We start from the raw sequence: 20262 nt of genomic DNA on the forward strand, positions 1-20262 counted from the left end.
AATCTAAACTTTGTGATCAATTGTGCCGCTATTGTCAGATATATAAACCAGTCAACTTATATCAGGGGCAGGTTGTGCTGCTTTACTACTGAGAGAAATGTTGCCTCTGACTTTTAAGTCAGCAAGTGAGGAGCAAACCCAACCCTGTCCCGAGCCCTGGTGAAGCTTGATATCACAACAAATCTCATTGCAATGTAGTTATTTTATTATCTATGTCCTTATTGAGCCACTGTATCTAACAGAAGCAGCACTGAAAAGAAAGTTTCACATATCAATATTTCGGCACAAAAACCTAAATCTGATATCATTTCAATACACCTCCATATGTGCCATGAGGTGCTTCTGTGTTCCTTGATGACGAGCTACATTCCAGACAGAACAAAGCAACTGCCTGCAGACCAGGATTACCATTTCCAAGCAAGAAACAAGATGAAACACATAGGGCTTCCATACTGTTACCCATACATCTGTGATTGAATATAAAAGACACGGAAAAGGTTTGAAAGGCTAAAGGAAAGGACCACACTGTTAAACGTCTCGTAAGGAAAATGTCACGACTATGAACTATAGTTTGTCTATAACTCATTAAAGAAATCAGCACTATCAGCCAAATCTCATGCGGACTAGGATAACATGTTTATTTTATCTCAATCTTAGTCGATGTTTTCACGCAGCACTTTGTAAGGAAAGTAAATGGACCAATGACGAGAGGTCTTGTCATTTTACTGCTCCCCAAATGTGCCAATGTAAAGAGGTCTCATTAGAAATATATTGTTAATTCTAAAATAAAGCTTGCACGGTTTTCAGACAGGAAATCTATAGTATCATTGATACAAGGGCCTAGTACATTTAATTGGCCAATCTACCGGCAAGTTCCCATCAACCTATAAGGTATATAAACCTATTTCACGAACTCCTGCTGTGCTTGTGAAATTATCTTTTGTTCAAGGGGATGAACACGTCGCATTGATTTATTATTTTATTGTTTGTTTTTTAGCAGGCGGCTCTGAAGGATGAGGCTGTGCTCCAGCTATTTTTTACTCTACTTATTTTTCTTCGACCATTGTTCGGGTTCAATGTTTTTGGAAATCTGTAAGATTTTATATTATAATAAAGGTGGTTACTTAACGTAAGATTGTCCTGACTGTAACTGCTGAAGATCTTTTAGCCATCCAGCGCACAGGTTTAGCATCACAAAAAAACACACTTCATGACATCTGCTGTACCATATCTAGATTTTACTGCGCTTTGTTCACATCACCTGCTTCAAAAAAGCATAACTGAGGCTCCTCTTGGAATTCCATTAAACTTCCATTCAAAGTCAATTCAAAACGGTGACATCACAATCGGCCATGTACCTCAGCCACTAACGGTGTTTTCTTCAGCAACTTTTGCCTTCTTTTCAATGGAAATCGCAATAAACAAAATGTTTACTATATTAAAAATAAAGCAGTATTTAACAGTGCTATAGGACTGCGAGCATCTATGTACGATTTGATACGTGTTATAACCTGTACACGATTTTCAGCCTCTGTCTGTTCACTTCTACTCATACCAATATTCCATCATACACAGATAACTCAATTCTTAAAACAAAAAACGTATTGCCCTATAACTCTATAACATAAAAGGCTGTAACAATGAGGCCAGTTTCGGTAACACAACTTATAGTTGAATAACTTTTCAGAAAGCAAGTGTCAATCCTTTGTTGTAGGAGTTGAGTCTCTATATATAACGAATACCCTCCCAGGCTTACACAGAACAGCAGAGCGAGTCTGAAGGGGCACCTGCTAGTTCAAAAGAACTCATTTCCTGAGTAGCTGTTATGTAAATGTGCTATTGATTTTAACAAATGTCTGCACAAAAGCTTAGGGGAATACAACATCGCTTTTAGCTTTGATTATGTTCATTTGTAATACTTTTTTTTTATTTAAATGAACTTGTTATATAACTATAATTTTAAGATGATAAGGAGATATTTTCCTCACATCCAAATTCTCGCCTCGCATATCATGTAAAGAAGAGTGCGATTGGAGTTTTACTAAAAAAGAACACTAAATCAACCAATCACAATGCTTTTCTCATGCTGACACTCAAAGCCTTAAGTAACGTGACCATCAAGATGTCAACGTTTCCACCGAGTACTCGCAGACAATGGAATGAGAGGAAATGCATTGCCTATCTGTGTCTCACACTTCTCTGACAGATGCCTGAGTGCCTGAACCCACTATTGGAGAAACAAGCAAAACCAATGAGACAGCTTTCAAACAGGACACGCTGTGTCTCGTAGGTTTCGCATGTGTAAATCAGACCCGTTTCTCTTTTACTGCTCATGCTTCTGAAATATGTTCCTCCAATAGCGAAACCTTTCAGACATATATCAGATTTAAATGAGAGGAAAACAAGATTATCAAGCATTTCCCAGATAAGAGAAAGAGACAAGCAGTATCTTTACATGAGATCAAGTTTTCAGAATAAATCCTTTACCTGACTTGCAATAGATAATCCAAAACCGATAAATGCACCTGCACTCTATACATGCACTTCACTTTTCAGAAACAGTAGAGTAATGAAAATGAAGGGGAATGCTAGGATGGTTAAAACTGAGGCCTGACCTATTGCATATTTTAAAGCTGAAAATAATTCTCATGTTCAACAAACTGACATCCTTTCCATCTCTCTGTTCTAGTTCTCCTGTGTGTGCAATCAGTCATCTTCTTCTAACAGCGTATCCTTATCTTCATATGAGCTACGCTACTATCATGAATTACATACTGTAACTTCTCTCTGCATTTTGTCTAACTGGAATGTATTTGCTGCTCCAACAGTACAGGCTGTTTCTCTGCTTCTAAGTTGTTTTAATAACAGAGGTTTTCTTTTGATCAAATACTATTACTTGCAAAAACAAGAATATCAAAATCCATGTAACCTAAAACCTGTAAATAACCAGGACTAAACAGAGCAAGTGGTCTACAATTTGGCATGGCTATTTATTTTATAGATTGCAGCAACCCATTTTCTTGCTTTGAAATGAATGTATTCATCTATAATTGTCCCTGAAGAAGTCTGTAACACTTTACATTAAGTGTCTCTAATTACTGTGTATGTACATAACATAGTAAATATATGTGTACTTACAAATAATTACAATGTTATTATGCATAGTTATGTACATAACGTGTACATGTTTTTGCATGTATATGTAAGTACACAATTGTATCAAGAGAGGGTTATGGTTAGGGTTAGGCTTAGAGGGGTTAAGGTTAGGTTTAGAGTTGAGATTAGGGTTATATCATGCAAAACAATTTACACATTAACTACATTGTAATTATGCATAATGTTGTGTGTAAATACACATGTATTTACTAAGCAACTATTATGTAAATACACTGTAATTACAGACACGATGTAAAGTGTTACCAAGAAGTCTAACAAGAGCTTGTCAATTTTAGGTTGGGTGACAACAAAAAGGGGCATTCAACCCAAAATTAATGCTACACCTATAGACCTGTGTTATTTCCCATTTTTACAGCGCTGTTCAATCAAACCTCCAGACTACATCCCCGAACACAGCACTGTATTTGAAAAGAGGTTTAAAATAAAATCAATTTTAAACTGTTTACAACACCTTGCATGCCACAATAGAACAAGGAAATCCCCCTCCCCTCTTAGTCCAAAGGTGGAACCCTTCTCACCTCTTTCTGGTGGTATTTGATGGCCAGCTTGAGCTTGGCCAGGTCGTGGCACTCGTGCGGGTCCAGCTCCTCGCTCTGGTCATCCCGATGGTTCAGGATGATCTCCAGCTCCCGGGAGCTGCGGGCCTGGTCCAGGAGATCCTTGGCAAAGCGCTTGCACTGCTGGGAAAGCTCCTCGTACTCCGCCTTGAACTCGTTCTCCACCTTGCTCAGCTCCTTGAGCTCCCAGCCCAGCCGGAAGCAGGTGAGGATGGGGTCCTCGCTGGACAGGGCGATGAGGGAGGGGCTGGCCAGAGCCTTGTAGATGTTGAGGCGGGAGCGGGAGTGACGCAGGCTGTCCACCTCGGAGCTCGACACGCATTCCACGCAGTTGCAGCGGATCTGGTGCGGCCGCGGGATGGTGACCTTGCGTTGGACCAGGAGTTTGATGATCTCATAGTTGTTGGTATGGGCTGCCAGCATGATAGGGGTGATGTCGGGAGTGAACTCTGAAAACTGGTTATCCATCATTAAGGAAGAGACCTGGTGGTGGAAAGAAAATCGTATTATTAACTTCAAAGAGCCAAAGAGACTTTGAGGCACAGCACACACAAGGTAGGTGTTGTATTTTTTATTGAATCTATATCTATCCCTAGAATTCCATTTTAATACAGGCACGGCTATCTTTAGAGCTGGCTTTAAGTGCTAAATCAAACAAAATCCAATAACTAAATAACGGAATGCTTTTTTTTTGGCAAAATCCTTCAGTTATCTTTACCACAGTAGTTGTTTGTATTTGTGTAAGCTGTTTTAAGTCCCTAGACAAACCTTTCAGCTAATGGCTATAGACTGATGAAGGTGATACCCAAACATTTGCATGACAATATTTTCTAATATACACCTTTGCTTTAAGCTTTAGTGTATTTCTGTCTGTAATAAAAAGCCATTCAATTAAAAGTGGTATTTAAATGCACCACTGTTTAGATCAATTGACTAGACCCCAGTCATGTTTTAATACAGTACAACTGAATAGACCCGGTCATGTTTCATCCAGTACAATTGCAGTATGTGTATTTTGCTGTACTACTGCAAAGTTACAGCCTCGCAAATGCTGCAGTATCTTTTTTTGTAAGGAGTCATACAAATTGATTTTGTCGGAAACCATTTCTAACTGATATTCTTAGGAATAAACACTTTAAATTCACTGGCTGATTACGAGTACAGCCTTACAGAGGAAAATGACACTTTGATTATTCCAGGACTGAGAATATAGCAATATTCCAATTCAATAGGGAGCTGTAAACATCTTATCCCTAATTCCACGAGCACCTGCTTCAGGAGCAAGTTCAGAGCCTCTCAGCAAAGTCTTGCAGCAGAGAGATAACATTGTGTTCTGCTAGTGCAGTAATGTAGAGCAGCTGAAATTCGCCCCGAGAGTCATATGGATCCCTTTCAAGGGCCTGTCTGTCCTCACAAATATCTTTCACCGTTGTAAAAGTTCAAGGCTAAGTTCAAATTCCAGTGTTGCAATAAACTTGGCTCCCTGGTTTTGAAATGAGCTTACAGTAGCAGATGCTCACATAATGTGTTCTTAAAGAGGAAGTAGCGGGGTTCTGAAAAATATAGCGCTGCACGTCCCCATGTGTTGCTACAACTGTTTAAATAACATATCTGTCCTTTTTCTTTTCATTGTTAACATCCTGACAACTTTGTACACTTTGATTACATGATGTTATTATTATTATTATTATTATTTATTTCTTAGCAGACGCCCTTATCCAGGGCAACTTACAATCGTAAGCAAATACATTTCAAGCAAATACATATATTTTATTATGTTAAATAAAATATCTAAATTATGTTCATATAGTTTTTATTATTATTATTATTATTATTATTATTATTATTATTATTATTATTATTATTATTATTATTATTTATTATTATGTCTCAATCCTAAAATTCTAGGTGATGCAGAACTTTTGACCATAGCTGAAGGCTTGTATGGCTTTGGATGCTGCCCCCCTTGCAGTCAAAGCAACACTGGAAGTAAACCCTACCCACCCTGCTGCCTACCTGCTTCTCCCCACTGGGTTTGCGGTGGCTCAGCAGCAGTTCCACGGCCCCCACCACCTCTTTGCGGATGGCGTAGAGCAGCGCGTCCCCCACGTAGATGTTGTGGCTCAGCTGCAGCTCCATGATCTCCAGGTTCTCGTTCTCGATGGCGATGAGCAGGGCGCTGCGCCCCAGGGGGTCCATGCAGTTGATGTTGATGTTGTAGTAGATCTCTGCCTCCTCTAGGGCCTGCTTCACGCTGGCGTAGTCCCCCTTCTCCACCGCAATCAGGTAGGCCTTCTCCTGGGTAGAGAGCTCGGCCTCTGCCCGGACGATCTGCAGTGGGATGCGGTCCCGGTAAGGAGAGTAGTTCACCTTCTTGTAGTAGAGCTGCGCCATGGTTCAGGCCACCTGCAACGGCTGAGGAGAAACAAGAATACAGTCAACTTCACACACACACACACACCAAGTGAGCACACGTTTCAGCTACTGTATTCATTGCATTGATGAAACATGTGTCTGCTGTCTTAGACGCTTGCATTAATAATTTATGTTATGAATCATGGTTAAGGATTTGTCAAAGGCACGGTCTAATAATAGGTATTTAAAGATATTTCAGAATTAAATATATATTAAAGCAGAAAAAATTGCGTTGTCATTTTCAAAATTGATCATATTCTCTAGAGTTATTATACAACAAATGTTCCTAAATATTTAAATGCTTACCTGAAATACAGTAATTGCTAAATTTTATAATTTGGTGTCTTTTTCGTTCAAGGTGTTTTAAAGAAATTGTGCCGCAGTGTATGCAGTGTGTTCAATCATTTACCGGAAGTAAACTAAACCGGCTGCCAGGTTCCTAAATACAGTGTAACAGGTAGTACATCAATAAGGCAAACATTTGCTGTATTTATTTTGATACAAATATGTATATTTACACTACTCTTTCAGAAATGGGAATATTCACAGGGAACTACATATTACACGGCAAGGGGTACATTTCACAGAAAGGTGCCTCTTATGGAAGCAAACATCCTTGCGGTTTGAGCTGACAGAACCATGAGAAGGCATCTCTTAACCATGCGAGACTCCCCACACACAACGTATACAACTAATAATGATCCATAACTGGAATCAGTGATTCAGAAGATATCCAGTAATAATCAAATCCTTGTTTCTTCTTGTGTTGAGTGAGTCTTGTGACACAGTAGGCAGTGCATCCATAGAGCTTACACAATAATTGCAGTACATCTTATGTATTGCTGTCATATTTTCCTTTATAAATGATGCATACATTATGTAAACATGTATTTGCCTTTTTAATGGTATTATTTTTGAAGCTATTACTAGTGAAGAAAATGTTTTTGGGATATATATCCCTGTAGTCTCCTTCATGATTGCAGTAACAGTAACGTATTACTTTGAAAAAAGTGTATCTAGTTACAGTTACAAATAGTTACTTCTCAGGCACAGTTTATATTTTACAGAGATACTTTTTCGGTTTGGTCAGGCTGCAGCTCAAAATATTTTTTTCAAGATCCAGCTATCGAACCCACTCAATCTCTCCACTGACGTCAGTTTCTAGCAAGAGGATATGAAACGCGTTTTCATGTAAGGTTTGCCCTGTTGAAGTGCCTTCTAGTTTCCATGTTATGCATTAGCATAACTTTTTTTTAAATGTGCCTAAAAGTAACTATGTTATTTTTTCATTATCACATTTAGTTACTTGTCTGAAAAAGGAACCATTACAGTTACAAGTTACTGAAAAAAATGTAATCAGATTACAGTACTGCGTTGCATGTAATACATTACATGAAATGTGTTACTCTCCAGCACTATGTGCTTTAAACACCCAATCACAGATACAAGTTCTGATTTTGTGAGGTGTTAGTATCATGGTAAAGTATGATTTACAGTATGTGGAATTCCTTTTTGTGCTTGCAAGATACATGTAAAAATGTTGGCATACAGACAGACAGATGGATTACAGACAGACAGATACCCTCGATATATATCCCACAATCTAAAACTCTCGATAATATATGCTAAATAATATTAATATAAAGTTTCTTGCTAGTTTTATACTACTAAAGCTGTTTTATTCCAGTCATAAAATGTGCCTTTGTCCTTCCACTTGCTCAATAGGATGCACATGTACTTGTATTTACAAAGGCCAAGACCTTCAAAGCTCATCTCTCATAATCACTGAGTATTATTCATCTCAAATGCAAAAGATACCTGAAAACAAAAGGTCATAAAGCTTGAGCAGCATTTAAAATACATAAATAAATAAAGCACTGCGTTCCACTCTTTCTGTTGCAGAGGATGTAAAGAGTACAGCTCATTCATGGATGAAGGCGTAGTAAGCTCCATGGCAACCATTAAAGTACAAACACAAACCCCTGACATTTCTCTTCTGCTGTCTGTCAGGACAGCTTCCTGTTCAGTTAAAACCTGAAGGGGGAGGAGGGGCGTATTATGAAACAATTAATAAATGATCTTTCTCTGTAAAGAGAAATTTAAAATAGCAATGTGCATCACCACTGAACATTCAGTAAAATAAAAATAAACTAATAAATGACATAATCTGTAGTCAAAGCATTTGTCATTGTTAGTACTGCATACTCATACGGTTGGAGCTCTTTTTAGTGTGTTATGTTTGTAAAGCGCCCTGGGATGCTTGTACATGAAGGACGCTACTTAAATAAATTAAATGCTATTAAGAAATAAGAAATGGATTATTAAGCCTTGGTAGACAATGAGTTTGTGGGAACACTAAAGCAAACACGTTATAGGTTATTCCTTCACCAGTTCCTAAGTTATACCGTGGATTCAAATGTGTTCCAGTATATTTGGCCTTTGGGTACTGTTTAATAATGCTGACCACATATAAATATTCTCTCTGTAACCAGGTTCCTGTACTTTATTATTCCACATATCCCTGAATCATTCTGTAAAACAGCACTTATTTTTATACATGGTGCGTATGATTGAAAGAGAATCTGGGAAGCTCCTGAATGTTCCTGTTTCCCAGCATGCCCCCTCTCAGTAAGTGTTTATCGCTTGTTTGACTTGCAGTCCCTCAGGTTAATTCCCCTGATCAGCATGTTCCAGGTCAAATAAAGATATGGGCAAGGACTGGGGAAGAGCTGTTGTCCAGGTGTGTAATTACATCAATAGATACTGCAGGCCAAGCTAGAACCATTGACCACTATTGACTACATAAATAACAATCTGTAATTCTAAATGTTGTTATCCGTTGCAGTCTCTATGACAAAGAGCCATGAAGGGAGGCATGCAGGCAGTAAGGAAACCAGCTCAGCCAACTCTTGAATACATTTTAATGTCTTTTCAAATTGGGATCAGCTGATGACATGAAATAAATTACAAGCAGACCCTCGCCAGTGTGTGTAATTATCATTCAATATGCATGCACCTTGCATACAAGGCTGCTGAGCAAGACTTCTGGTTTATTCTTCTCTGGGTTTTATTTATAGAAAGAAGCGATGCTGAGTATACAGAATGGGATTCATCACAGTGTAGTGATTTGGTTTTGCTTTGCCTGCCTTTGCAATGCTGTATTTGTAGCAGTGATTGGACATTGTGTGCAGCCCTGCTTTAGACATATACAATAGTGTCCTGTATATTTATTGAAACTGAAGGTAAAGTCATCTTTCAGTTCAATTCACAGTCGTTGACTACTCAAATGCATCTAATTTCCAAATGTTTACTGGTACATGAAACTAATTTAAGACTGCAAGATTCTCGAGCTAATCAATCTGAAAAATAATGAATCCAAAACATACCACACATCATAATAAATACTGTAAAAATAAAAATGTCAACACAAATTCATGGTTGATCCCACAATCCCGAGGACTTTTCGATAAGAGTTAGAGGTGTTTCTTTTTACTCCTTCTGATTCAATAAATTAACCTTGTAGTTCTCAAACTGGCATTAGGGGCCCCCTGTAATTTTGGGAAACTTCTCTTTTGTAAAAACAACCCTAATGTAGGTAATATACTAAAAGCAGTCTATCACTGTTGTGATGGTCTTGTGATACTTGCGGGCAACATACAATAAACATGGACTTTCACTTCAGTACAGTTTATTTCTTGCTTATTGTTTGCCAGATGGGGGCCCCTACTCACAATGGCTTTTAAAAAAGGGAACTCCAAAAAAATATATACATTTACCAATCAGCCCAGTTATCATTTCAATATGGAAGATTCTCAACATGTTGTACCATGTTTTTTTCGAATGCTTAACCCATTAACCCATTAACTACATACTCAGCCCTGATTTCCCAAAGTTAACCATTGCCAGACCATTCTTGGTATATGGCACAACAGCCAAACCATGCTCAGCTAATAAAAATAGTATTTGTCAGTCCATGGAGTTTCAGCACATTCACAACTCGTCATTGTTATACCAGAGCCCAAAACAATCAAGGTCAGCAATGGTATCCTGGTTTAGCTAAAAGTAAAAGCACAGTAAAGTGGAATAAAACACAGTGAAAGTATGATAAAGCACAGGTACGCTTTGTAAAGCCCAGAGAGGTATGGTAAAACATATTAAAAATAATGGGAAATTATGGTAAACTGTAGTTAATTCAGAGTATAACCATGGAAAAGCTGCACAATTCCGATACAAATGAACCGTGGTAAACTTCTTTAAGGGCTGCCTTGGTGAGCCAACCCAATGCTCGGGTCTCCCCTTTAGAACATGGAAGAGGTGTGTTTTAGTCATGCTGTGGAACATGAGGTCAATGCAATATAGCTCTCTGACGCTTTCTGCTCGTCCCATTATTCAAGCTTGCCACTCAGTCAGACCAGTCCAGCACAATCAAGGGCAATCTACAGAGCTGCTTGGGAGAATCGAGTTGCCCTGAGGACTGCCAGTGAGCAGTCACATCAAGGACAGTGCTGTGGGGGTTTCTGCAGATCTTCTGAGCACATACAGAGGAGAAAAGTAATAACCCCAGGCACTGAGCTGAGCAGTAACTGCTGTGAATCGTGAATCGAAGTTCACTGCCTTCAGCAATCACAGAAAAGTGTCAGTTTCAATAGCAAGGACGTCACTACTTTTGCACTGTTTTCAAGTGCCATGCTTAAGCCTCTGATTTAGGCAGGTGTCTTATGTTTTGTATCATATTGACCCCGTGCAATTTCAAACAAATTGAAGCAGCCTTGAATCGATTAAATATATTTTCTTTGCCTAGCTTTTACTCTTTTTCCTTAAATATTAGAAATTTATGTAAACTCTCCTTGTAATAAAGTCAAAGATATATTTAATTGCATCATAACATTACATGACCATTTTATTGCACAGAATTTGAAATTGCATTGTACCTTAATATTTGGAGGAGGGAATAAATAAAGCTTCAACATAGTGCAGAATTTCAAGTATGTAAAAAAACACCTGTTCATGAAGTACTAATTATAACTATGGTATATCCATGTTGAATAGCATTTCTTTATCTATGTCCTAATAAATGTGGATAGATACAAAAATAGAACAAAGTTTTTGTGACAGACAGCGAGTGAATCCAAGTCATAAATCTCCTTCCCAATCTGTGAGGGCTCTGTATAACAGTGTGTCCCAGACTGGATGGGTTGACAATTCATTCCAAGGAAAGTTAGAAGTCGGCCATCCAGAAAGGGAGCGGAGTCACACTACTAGAAGTCATCATCTTAATTCTGTAGGCGATGTGGCAATCGCGGATTGGAGGAAAAGCAATTGCACACGCTACCGAAGGGGGCGTGTCTGCAAGTATATCAGGGGATGTGGTGAAGCAATCTGTTCCTTTGTTATGGTTGTGAAAATACCTGTAAAGGACGTGTGAGTGAAAAATAACCATGAGTGTTTTGTGTAATCTCTGTCTGTCTATTAATTGTCACATTTGTAATTTATAGACAACTAGCACCAGCCAGCACCAACCCCGGACTACACTGCACTACTGTTTCACTAATTGCTGTATAATTCACCACTTGCACCAGGAGCACTCACTGTTGGGATTCGTGATCGTGTGTGTGTATAGTGTGTGGTATTATTATTTCAGGACTGAACCCCGTGGTTTTAACTGTGCCATACATTTCATTGTGTAAGGCCAGTTATTTATTATTTTGCTTTCAAGCAACCAGCCAAATAAAATAGCTCTTTTTCACTGTGAACTGTCTTGTGTCTGTTATTCCTGAATGATATGTATCCTCAGGTTACTTTGTAATTGCAGGACAGATCTGTGAGATGACATTGCACATGACAAACAGAAGGTAGACATGGTGTTTGCACAGATACTTTCTGCATTTCACACAGGTAATGTTTGTCTTATTGTCATTGCTTGAAGGGTAAAACGTGCATCTTGCACGTTGTTTTGCCAATACCAGTTGCTACAGGCAGAGATGCACCAGCTCCTTCTGCCTGGACATTGTGGATAAGAGTAATTGCTGCAGGTGCTCTAGGCATTCCCGATCTTCTTTGAATGAGGGGTGTTACTAGTGTCTTGCCCAACATCTCCAGGACAGTTCTGCCAGCATTCCGCATTGTATTGATATCAGTCCAAAGGACAAAAGCAGTGTATGCCGCTACATCAGCTATATTGTATTGTGATAACCAGTGGCCAGCGGGCAGTCATGCGTTCACAGGTGAAGGTTGCTGTCAGTTTATCCAGACTGTTAACTCTCCCTTTGGAAGAATTGTAGCCCAATATCATGTCTGGCTTCTGTTGCATCCTTGTGCATTGTGCTCATCACAATAACAGTCTTGCATTTTGTGGACAGTATGATACCACTGCTATGCTTTCTGTAAAAGCACATTTGAAGAGTGCACAATTCGGTTCTGCATTTTTACAATCTCATTTGGAAGCTCAGGCTTGTTTTTTCTCACTGTTCCAAGCATGGTCAACTTTCTTTTGAGTAGCCTACCCTGATTCTTACGTGGAGATGCTGCCAATGTTATATTTCCATCTTTAGACTTGAATGTTTCATCCATATTAGAAGCAGTGGGCTGGTGGGGAGAGTTTGATTTTCCACCTCTTCCCTTTGATGTTGAAGGAGAAACCATGTCAGATTCAGTCGGCATCTTCAGATCATCATCATTATTTCTGACACTTCCTCTTCCAATTCACTGTCTCTGTCCAGATCTGCTAAAATGTCTTTGTCTGATAACCTCTTGCAACTGCTCGTTTTTTAACCTCTTTCTCAGAGAGATGCTGGTGCTTGCAGAAAAAATTAGCTTCTAGAACAGGGGTGCGCAGTTATTTTAGTGAAGGTCCAAAATTCTTGGTTACAGCAAGATGAAGGTCCGGAGCACATTTTCACTCCCATCCCCATGACAAACAAACACAGAGCTACACAAATATAGTTTTTACACATGTTGTTGGTTTGAGAGTTCTTCACTAGGTTTAAATGAGTTTTGGGGGGAATCAAAACTCTGTCTCATTGTTACTAGTCTGCCTTCTTTACTGGATTGTTACTGCATGAGTTCTTTCCTTGTCATAACCATAGAATTGCATAACTACATTCGTATGTGTCTGTGTTAGCAGAGCCAAACATTGTGTTTCACCATTGCAAAAACAAAGCAAATTGTAGCAAACAAAACTAAAGCACAAGAAGAAAAAAACTGAACTGAATAATCACTGTGCTTTCTCTTTTCAAGTGAATTAAAAATAAAAACATCTTACAAATAATAAAAAAATCAGTCATTTTCCATTCAGTACATTTATATTCGGCTAATACAGTAAGTGGGAGAAATGGCAGGTCCTCAAGGCCTGGAGTTACAGATGAGCTCAGCAAAAGCAATACAGAGACGCACAGATTTGCATGAGTCAGAACAGAACGCTGATATTAATATTAATAATGTTTGTCTTGGAGAACGAATATCCGCACACGTTGTGTGATCTGCAGATACTTAAGACAGGAAACGTTTTAACTGCATGTGGTGTAAGCCTGACTTGGATCGGAGAATTTGACAATATACAATCAGCATACTCAGCTTTGCACACGTAGCACACGTAGCACATTTTGGTGGATTGTGAAATGGTGTGATATGTGTCGTGGCCGGGTTCTGTCCATTGCACTGCCATTGCTATCAAAGTGAAGTTCCATACACACGAGTTGTACAGTACGGTATCACACTGTGTGCTGACTCGTATGTGTATGAGCATTATAGTATATCTTTTACCGGTAATATTTTTAATCAGCTTGGAAAAGCTACTTAACAAAAATATTCTTTGTAGCGCCGGTACCTGTCATTGTTTTCTTGGTCTTTGTACCACAAAGGTATGAAAATGTTATCTTAATAATACTAATAACGGTTGTTTTATTAGCCATAGAGCCAATGCGTTTCACTTCATTTGAGCTGCTAATAGTAATACTGTTGACTTGGTGTACATTTTGTTTCATTCATCGCTCCACACTCTCATAAGAACTGTGCTGTCTGAAAAATTCACAGCATTTCCAATGTGAATGCAAGTAAAAACGTAGATTGGCATATGACTTGGCGGTCCGGTCAAAACGTACTTGCGGTCCGAATTCAGACTGTGGTCCGTCTATTGAGCACCACTGCTCTAGAGATTAGTATAAACCATGTTTATAAGCATCTCTTCAGACAGGTGCAGTCATTTCCAGACAATAATAATAATAATAATAATAATAATAATAATAATAATAATAATAATAATAATAATAATAATAATAATAATAATAATAATAATAAGACCAAGTAAAAGCATGTTATTTTCTTCATGCATACAAAGCTATATAGATCAATTATGTTTGTATACAAGGTCAATTCTAAAAAAAAATATGTACATCTTCTAAAAGTTGTTATTTTCTGTTTATAAGTTTGTGACCCCAACCTAGGAAAATTCATAAAATATTAGAGTGGGGAAACAAGAAAAGGGACATTTAAGGTCAATAGAAACCAGTGTTGGATCAAATAGACCAGAAACACAATAGGAGGGTGTGGTCGAGCAGCTGTTGAGTGGCGTGTGTGGTGACGTCACGGACCAGGAAGTACCAGAAACAAAACAATGGATGGGCGGGTGAAGCTGAATGCAACTGCGCTCAGCGTATTTATTAAATAATAAAACAAAACAAAAGATTTAAACAAACAACAAAACCAAAGGGCACGTTGGCCAAACAAATAATCAAACAAATAACGCGTGCTGGTTTTACACCAGCACGATACTTAGCAGTTGTTTTAAATGTAGTTTCTCTGTCCTCTCTGTCCTCACTCTCTCCACTCCCCGTACTCTCCGCTGTACACTCTCTCCCAGCACGGACAGCTGCTGGTTCTTATATTCTGGCCGAGGGGTTAACTAGCTGTTAATTATCTTATTACCCCTCGGCCACAGTCTGCACGAGTTTAATAAGGATGCGTGACTATCAGCTAGTTAAATAATCAGTAGCTGATCAGCCACGCATCCTCACAAGGTTTTTAAAATATAAATAACAAATAACAAAATCGGCTTTCGCCGTAATAAACAAATCATAATAAATAAATAAACAAAGGGGTGGGACACTCCGCCACAGAGGGTTAAGGAATTGGGTTACCTACTCAAGTCCAGAAAGACCCATTTCATGTCTACGTGATTTTTTATTCATTCAGTATTTTGTCTCTGAAAACGTATGCCTTGAAAGAATGTAATAAGTAGGATGACTGTTAAATAAATGCATTTACAGTGTAAAGGATGTGTCAACTTTTGGTTCACAGGAAAATAATGTAAGCATAAACAATAATAGAAAATAAGAAGATATTAACTTAACTAAACTTCTGTTATGTATTTGTTCTGGTTGTAACCTTGAAGATATAAAGCACAATATAACGTGATGTCTTTCTCTGACATTGTTTTGAGCCAAATATGTTTGAATGCTTTTTTTGGAGAAGCAGATGAGAAGGAGGCAGGCACTTGGCCAAAATTCACTCCTGAGTGGGTGTTATGAAGCAAAGTAAAAGGCAACAACATTATTACCCCAAAATGATTGTGCAATTATCTAAAGCACACAGAACACAGGTCAACTAGAACCAGGAGCAGCATTTCAAGATTCCTTGAGTCAGCATGCTGTTTTGTACCACTGAATGGAATACAACTTTTGTGTCCCGTTTTCTTAAGTTAGACTGGCTCTTCTTTTCAAATGAGCTCACAGAATGACTTGCAACCATTAGCAAAAAAATCAAACAGACAATTGTGTCAGCCTTCAATCAGTGGCAGCTTCCAGTAGTATTCAAGCCAGGTACATTTACCCTACTTCTCTATTAGCAGTCAGTGCTGTGCTTTTGAATTGACACCCTCATTTTCAATCTCACCAGAGGAGTTGGCAGTCCAACAGTGACAATCAGGGGAGGCTGAGCGACACAACCAAGCAATTCAAAATGCTGTGATACATAACTCTATATCATGCTTCACCTCTGTGTTTAGGTAACCTTTATAAGCGTTCATTGTATGTAATAGTTTCATAAAGTTTCTGTTGTATAGTTAGCATCCTCTTAGGTAAAGCAGTAAGGACTTCTTAAGGGAGCTAGACTGGCTTCCGCCAAGGAGCAATTTGAAGGCCAGAATCCATTTTTGAAGAAACATTGGCTAAAGTTCTCGTGCTTACAATGATATATGCTTATATAATAAAAATGTTTTTTAAAATCTCAAGAGTGATCTCTAACAAGCTGTTTGATGCCCCTATGTTATTTTGAGCTCAAAGCTCAATGATCGAAGGACCTATGCTGATTTGTACAGTACAGTGTCAATGGCATCAGAACACAGGAATCCTTCTGCGCATGAAATACATTGCTCTGATTGGCTAATGATGAAGAATTTTACCACAAGTGGGAACATTTCCATATTTTGACATTTTAATGGAATCACAATTCTATGAACCAATGCACACTGTCTAGCAATCCATTCAGAACCATGGCACTATCACAATGCTATGAACCAATGCACACTGTCTAGCAATCCATTCAAATGGAAACATAGTACAGTGGAAAGAAGTCCATGCTTGAACACAAGTATTAGGGGAAAGGTATTCAGATCCCCTGCTGTTAATATCATTACAATACCATGGACACCCATGTGTTACTGCATCAGGACCACAGTGTAGTATCTGTTCCCAGGCCATTGTGTTGCTGTTGCTGGTGATGCTGTGGTCTGCTAGAGTTTCCTCAGTCTAGTACAGTAGAATAAGTTAGTCTGGTTTGTAAGGGCAGCTTGGCAGGGGGTCCAAGTGGCTGTGCTCCAGCAATGGGCAGACGATGTCTGCTAATAATGACTATAATGAGAGCAGAGGCGTATAAAATGAGCTGGTAGTGCTTTATATGCAGACTATGTAATCTACTGGAGCCTTCCATTAGATCAATTAAACTAACAAACTAGGAACAAGGCACACAAGCACATCAAGTCACCCTGCGCATTTAACAGTGTATATGTGAAAATAAATGCAACGAGCAGTTAAATCAGAGAAATCTTCATACTGTATACGTTTATAACGGCTATGGAATCCAGCATGCATGCACTGCTTTGTAATTCGTGTGAAATGTATATAGTATAGTATTTCTCAATTTAAGGAAGACTTGAATTGCCAGAAATGTTATTTTTCACAGATCTTATTACAAAAGATTGTTGAACTAGAAAAACAATTAGAAATAGTAAGATCCATAAATAAAAATGAGCAGTTTATTGAAAACAGTTTTAACCAAATTAATAACACTTCTGGACTCTGTAGAAGAGACTGCACAGGATTCCGATTTTAACTTTCAGAATGTGCCTGGTCCAAGCACCATTTCGGATTTGCAACAAGACTATGATGATATGTATGTGCTGAGGAACCTGAAAAGGTGAAAGTTGAAAGTCAGAAAGACAGCAGAAAGAGGAGGACGAGGCTCAGCGGTCAAGATACAGTTGAAATGAATCTATCAAAGAAATTCCAAGTATTAACTACAGACAACTGTGAGGTAGACGAAATCAAGGGTGAGATGATGCTTGTGGGAGACTCAATATTACGTTGGGTCGATAGTGACTTTTGTCATAAAGACCCTTTACATAGGACTGTTAATTGCCTAATTTATTAAATGGATATAAAAAAGAGCCTGTGGTCATTGTACATGTGGGTACAAATGACATAAGAGATAGAAAATCAGAGGTACTAAAAGAAAATACAAGGAGCCAACAAAAAAAAAAAACTAAAAGAATCAGGGTGGAAAATGATGGTGCCTGACATTACCTGTTATTGGTAGAGTGAAAGCGATCAATAATTGGCTAGTTAAGTGGTGTGCGCAAGAAGGGCTGGGATTTACAAATAACTGCGATTGCTGTTTAGGAACTACTAGATTCTACAAGAGAGATGGATTGCACCTAAATAAGGATGGGACTAATAGGCTAGCCGCTAACATTGAAAACCATTTAGCAAATTACTTAAACTAGGAACTAGGAAGGGGAGGGGATATAAAGAGGTTTGCCCTGTGCTGAATGTTAAAAACAATTAAAGTTTTAGTATTCTTTATCAAATCCCTATTACCTCTGCCCAACTGCATGCTTCTGATAATACAGCTTTACACCTGTCTTTATTTAGTATTAGACCTCTCTCTAATAAAGCGCCTTTAATTCATGATTTTATTAAGGACTTTAACCTGGATATTTTAGCTTTAACTGAAACTTGGCTTGGAGCTGAGGACAATGTTTCCTTGATTGAGGTTTCTCCTCCTTCTTTTACTCATAAAGCACGGGGAGGGCAGGGAGGTGGGCTTGCCACCATCATCTGCAATGAATATATAATTAAACAGAGAATGTTTGAGGGATATTCATCTTTTGAACTGTTAACTATAACACTAAATAATGAATTAGCAGTTCTTATTGTAATTATATATCCTCCACTTAAGTAAAACTTGTAGTTTTTACTGAATTTAGTGAGTTTTTATCACTATTGTCTGTCAACTACAATTCTTCTATTGGATGATTTTAATATCCACATCGATATTAAATCGGATTCTAAATGTTCGGAATTGTTGGGATTATTGGACTATTATTATTTTGTCCAGCATGTTCAGGGTCCGACTCATAATCGTGGCCATACTTAGTAATTTCTCGTGGCCTGGTTGTTCAAAATATTATAACTACTGACCTTACTATTTATGATCATCTTGCAATTCTTTTTGAGGTTAAATTACCTTACGCTACAAAGAGCCAGGATCGTACAATCAAAACCAGGTTAGTTCATTCATCAACCGCTCTAAAGTTCTGTTAGGAATTCAATTTATCACCAATTACTCGGTTTGTATCATTAGATGAGTTGGATAACACCAACAACACCTCCATGACTAACATTTTAGATACTGTAGCACCAGTTAAAACTCGGAGGGTGTTTTACAAAAGAAGCACACCGTGGTTTAATGACACGACTCATAAGATGAAATGTGAGGGTCGCAAATTGGAAGGCAGATGGAAGGGAACTAATCAGCATGTTCATTACTCTGCATGGAAAAGCCATCAAGCTAAACATAGGAAGGCTCTGTCCCAGGCTAGATCTTCATACTATTCCAATCTGATTGAAACAAATTAACCCAAGGTTTATTTTTAGATAAATCAGTAAATCCATCTTCTAATAATTCTAATAGCTGCTTGCTTGCTGACATCAAGTGTTGGATGTCACAGAGCTTCTTAATGTTGAATTCTGACATAACAGAGGCCATGCTTGTGGGCTCAGAGCAACGACTAAAGAATATCAATTTACATAAGCTAGACCTTAACAGTGTCTCATTGCAACTAAAACTAGAAATGAGAAATCTGGGGGTCATTTTTGATCGTGATCTATCATTTGAGAATCACATTAGGAAAATTACTAAAGTATCATTTTATCATCTGAGAAATATAGCTAAGCTAAGACCCATTATTACCGTACCTGATGCTGAGAGGCTAATGCATGCCTTTGATTCATCAAGAACTGACTATTGCAATGCACTTTTCTCTGGTATCCCAAAACGTGTGGTTTCTCTCTTACAGCTTGTTCAGAATACTGCTGCTAGAATTCTGACTAAAACCAGGAAAAGTGAACATATTACCCCGTTTTGGCCTATTTGCGCAGGCTCCCTGTGGAGTAAAAAATTGATTTTAAGATTTTGTTGTTAACTTATAAAGCCCTGTATGGATTAGCACCCAGTTATTTGCAGAAGTTACTGACCCCATATGCTCTGAATCGCACTCTGAGATCACAGGATGCGGGGCTACTGGTTATTCCTAGGGTCACCATGGGAGGGAGGGCTTTTTCTTGTAAAGCTCCTAGATTATGGAATGCTCTGCCTGCATCTGTCAGGGAAGCTGGGACCATTACATTTTTAAGTCAAGACTGAAAACTTACTTTTATAAAATGGCTTTCTTGTCTTAGTTGGTTTTAATGTAACTTCTATATTGCATTATTATTATTATTATTATTATTATTATTATTATTATTATTATTATTATTATTATGTATGGATGTGTGTTTGTAGGTAGATTTATCTATGTGTGTATATGTGTATATATATTTTTATTATACTGTTTGAATGT

At 38.2% G+C, this 20262-nt stretch overlaps 1 protein-coding gene across 1 annotated transcript in view; it reads right to left on the bottom strand.

The window, feature by feature from the left end:
- LOC117430198 (short transient receptor potential channel 5-like) overlaps positions 1–20262 on the bottom strand; it is an 81297-nt gene that overhangs the window by 44444 nt on the left and 16591 nt on the right. The window contains exons 2-3 of the mRNA XM_034050007.3: positions 5751–6149; positions 3696–4217 (exon numbers count right to left, since the gene is read on the bottom strand). Coding sequence (XP_033905898.1) covers positions 3696–4217; positions 5751–6128 — 900 coding nt within the window. The 5' untranslated portion in view covers positions 6129–6149. The remainder of the gene's footprint in view (positions 1–3695; positions 4218–5750; positions 6150–20262) is intronic.

Source organism: Acipenser ruthenus, chromosome 26, assembly GCF_902713425.1.
Source record: "Acipenser ruthenus chromosome 26, fAciRut3.2 maternal haplotype, whole genome shotgun sequence".
Classification (NCBI taxonomy): Eukaryota; Metazoa; Chordata; class Actinopteri; order Acipenseriformes; family Acipenseridae; genus Acipenser; species Acipenser ruthenus.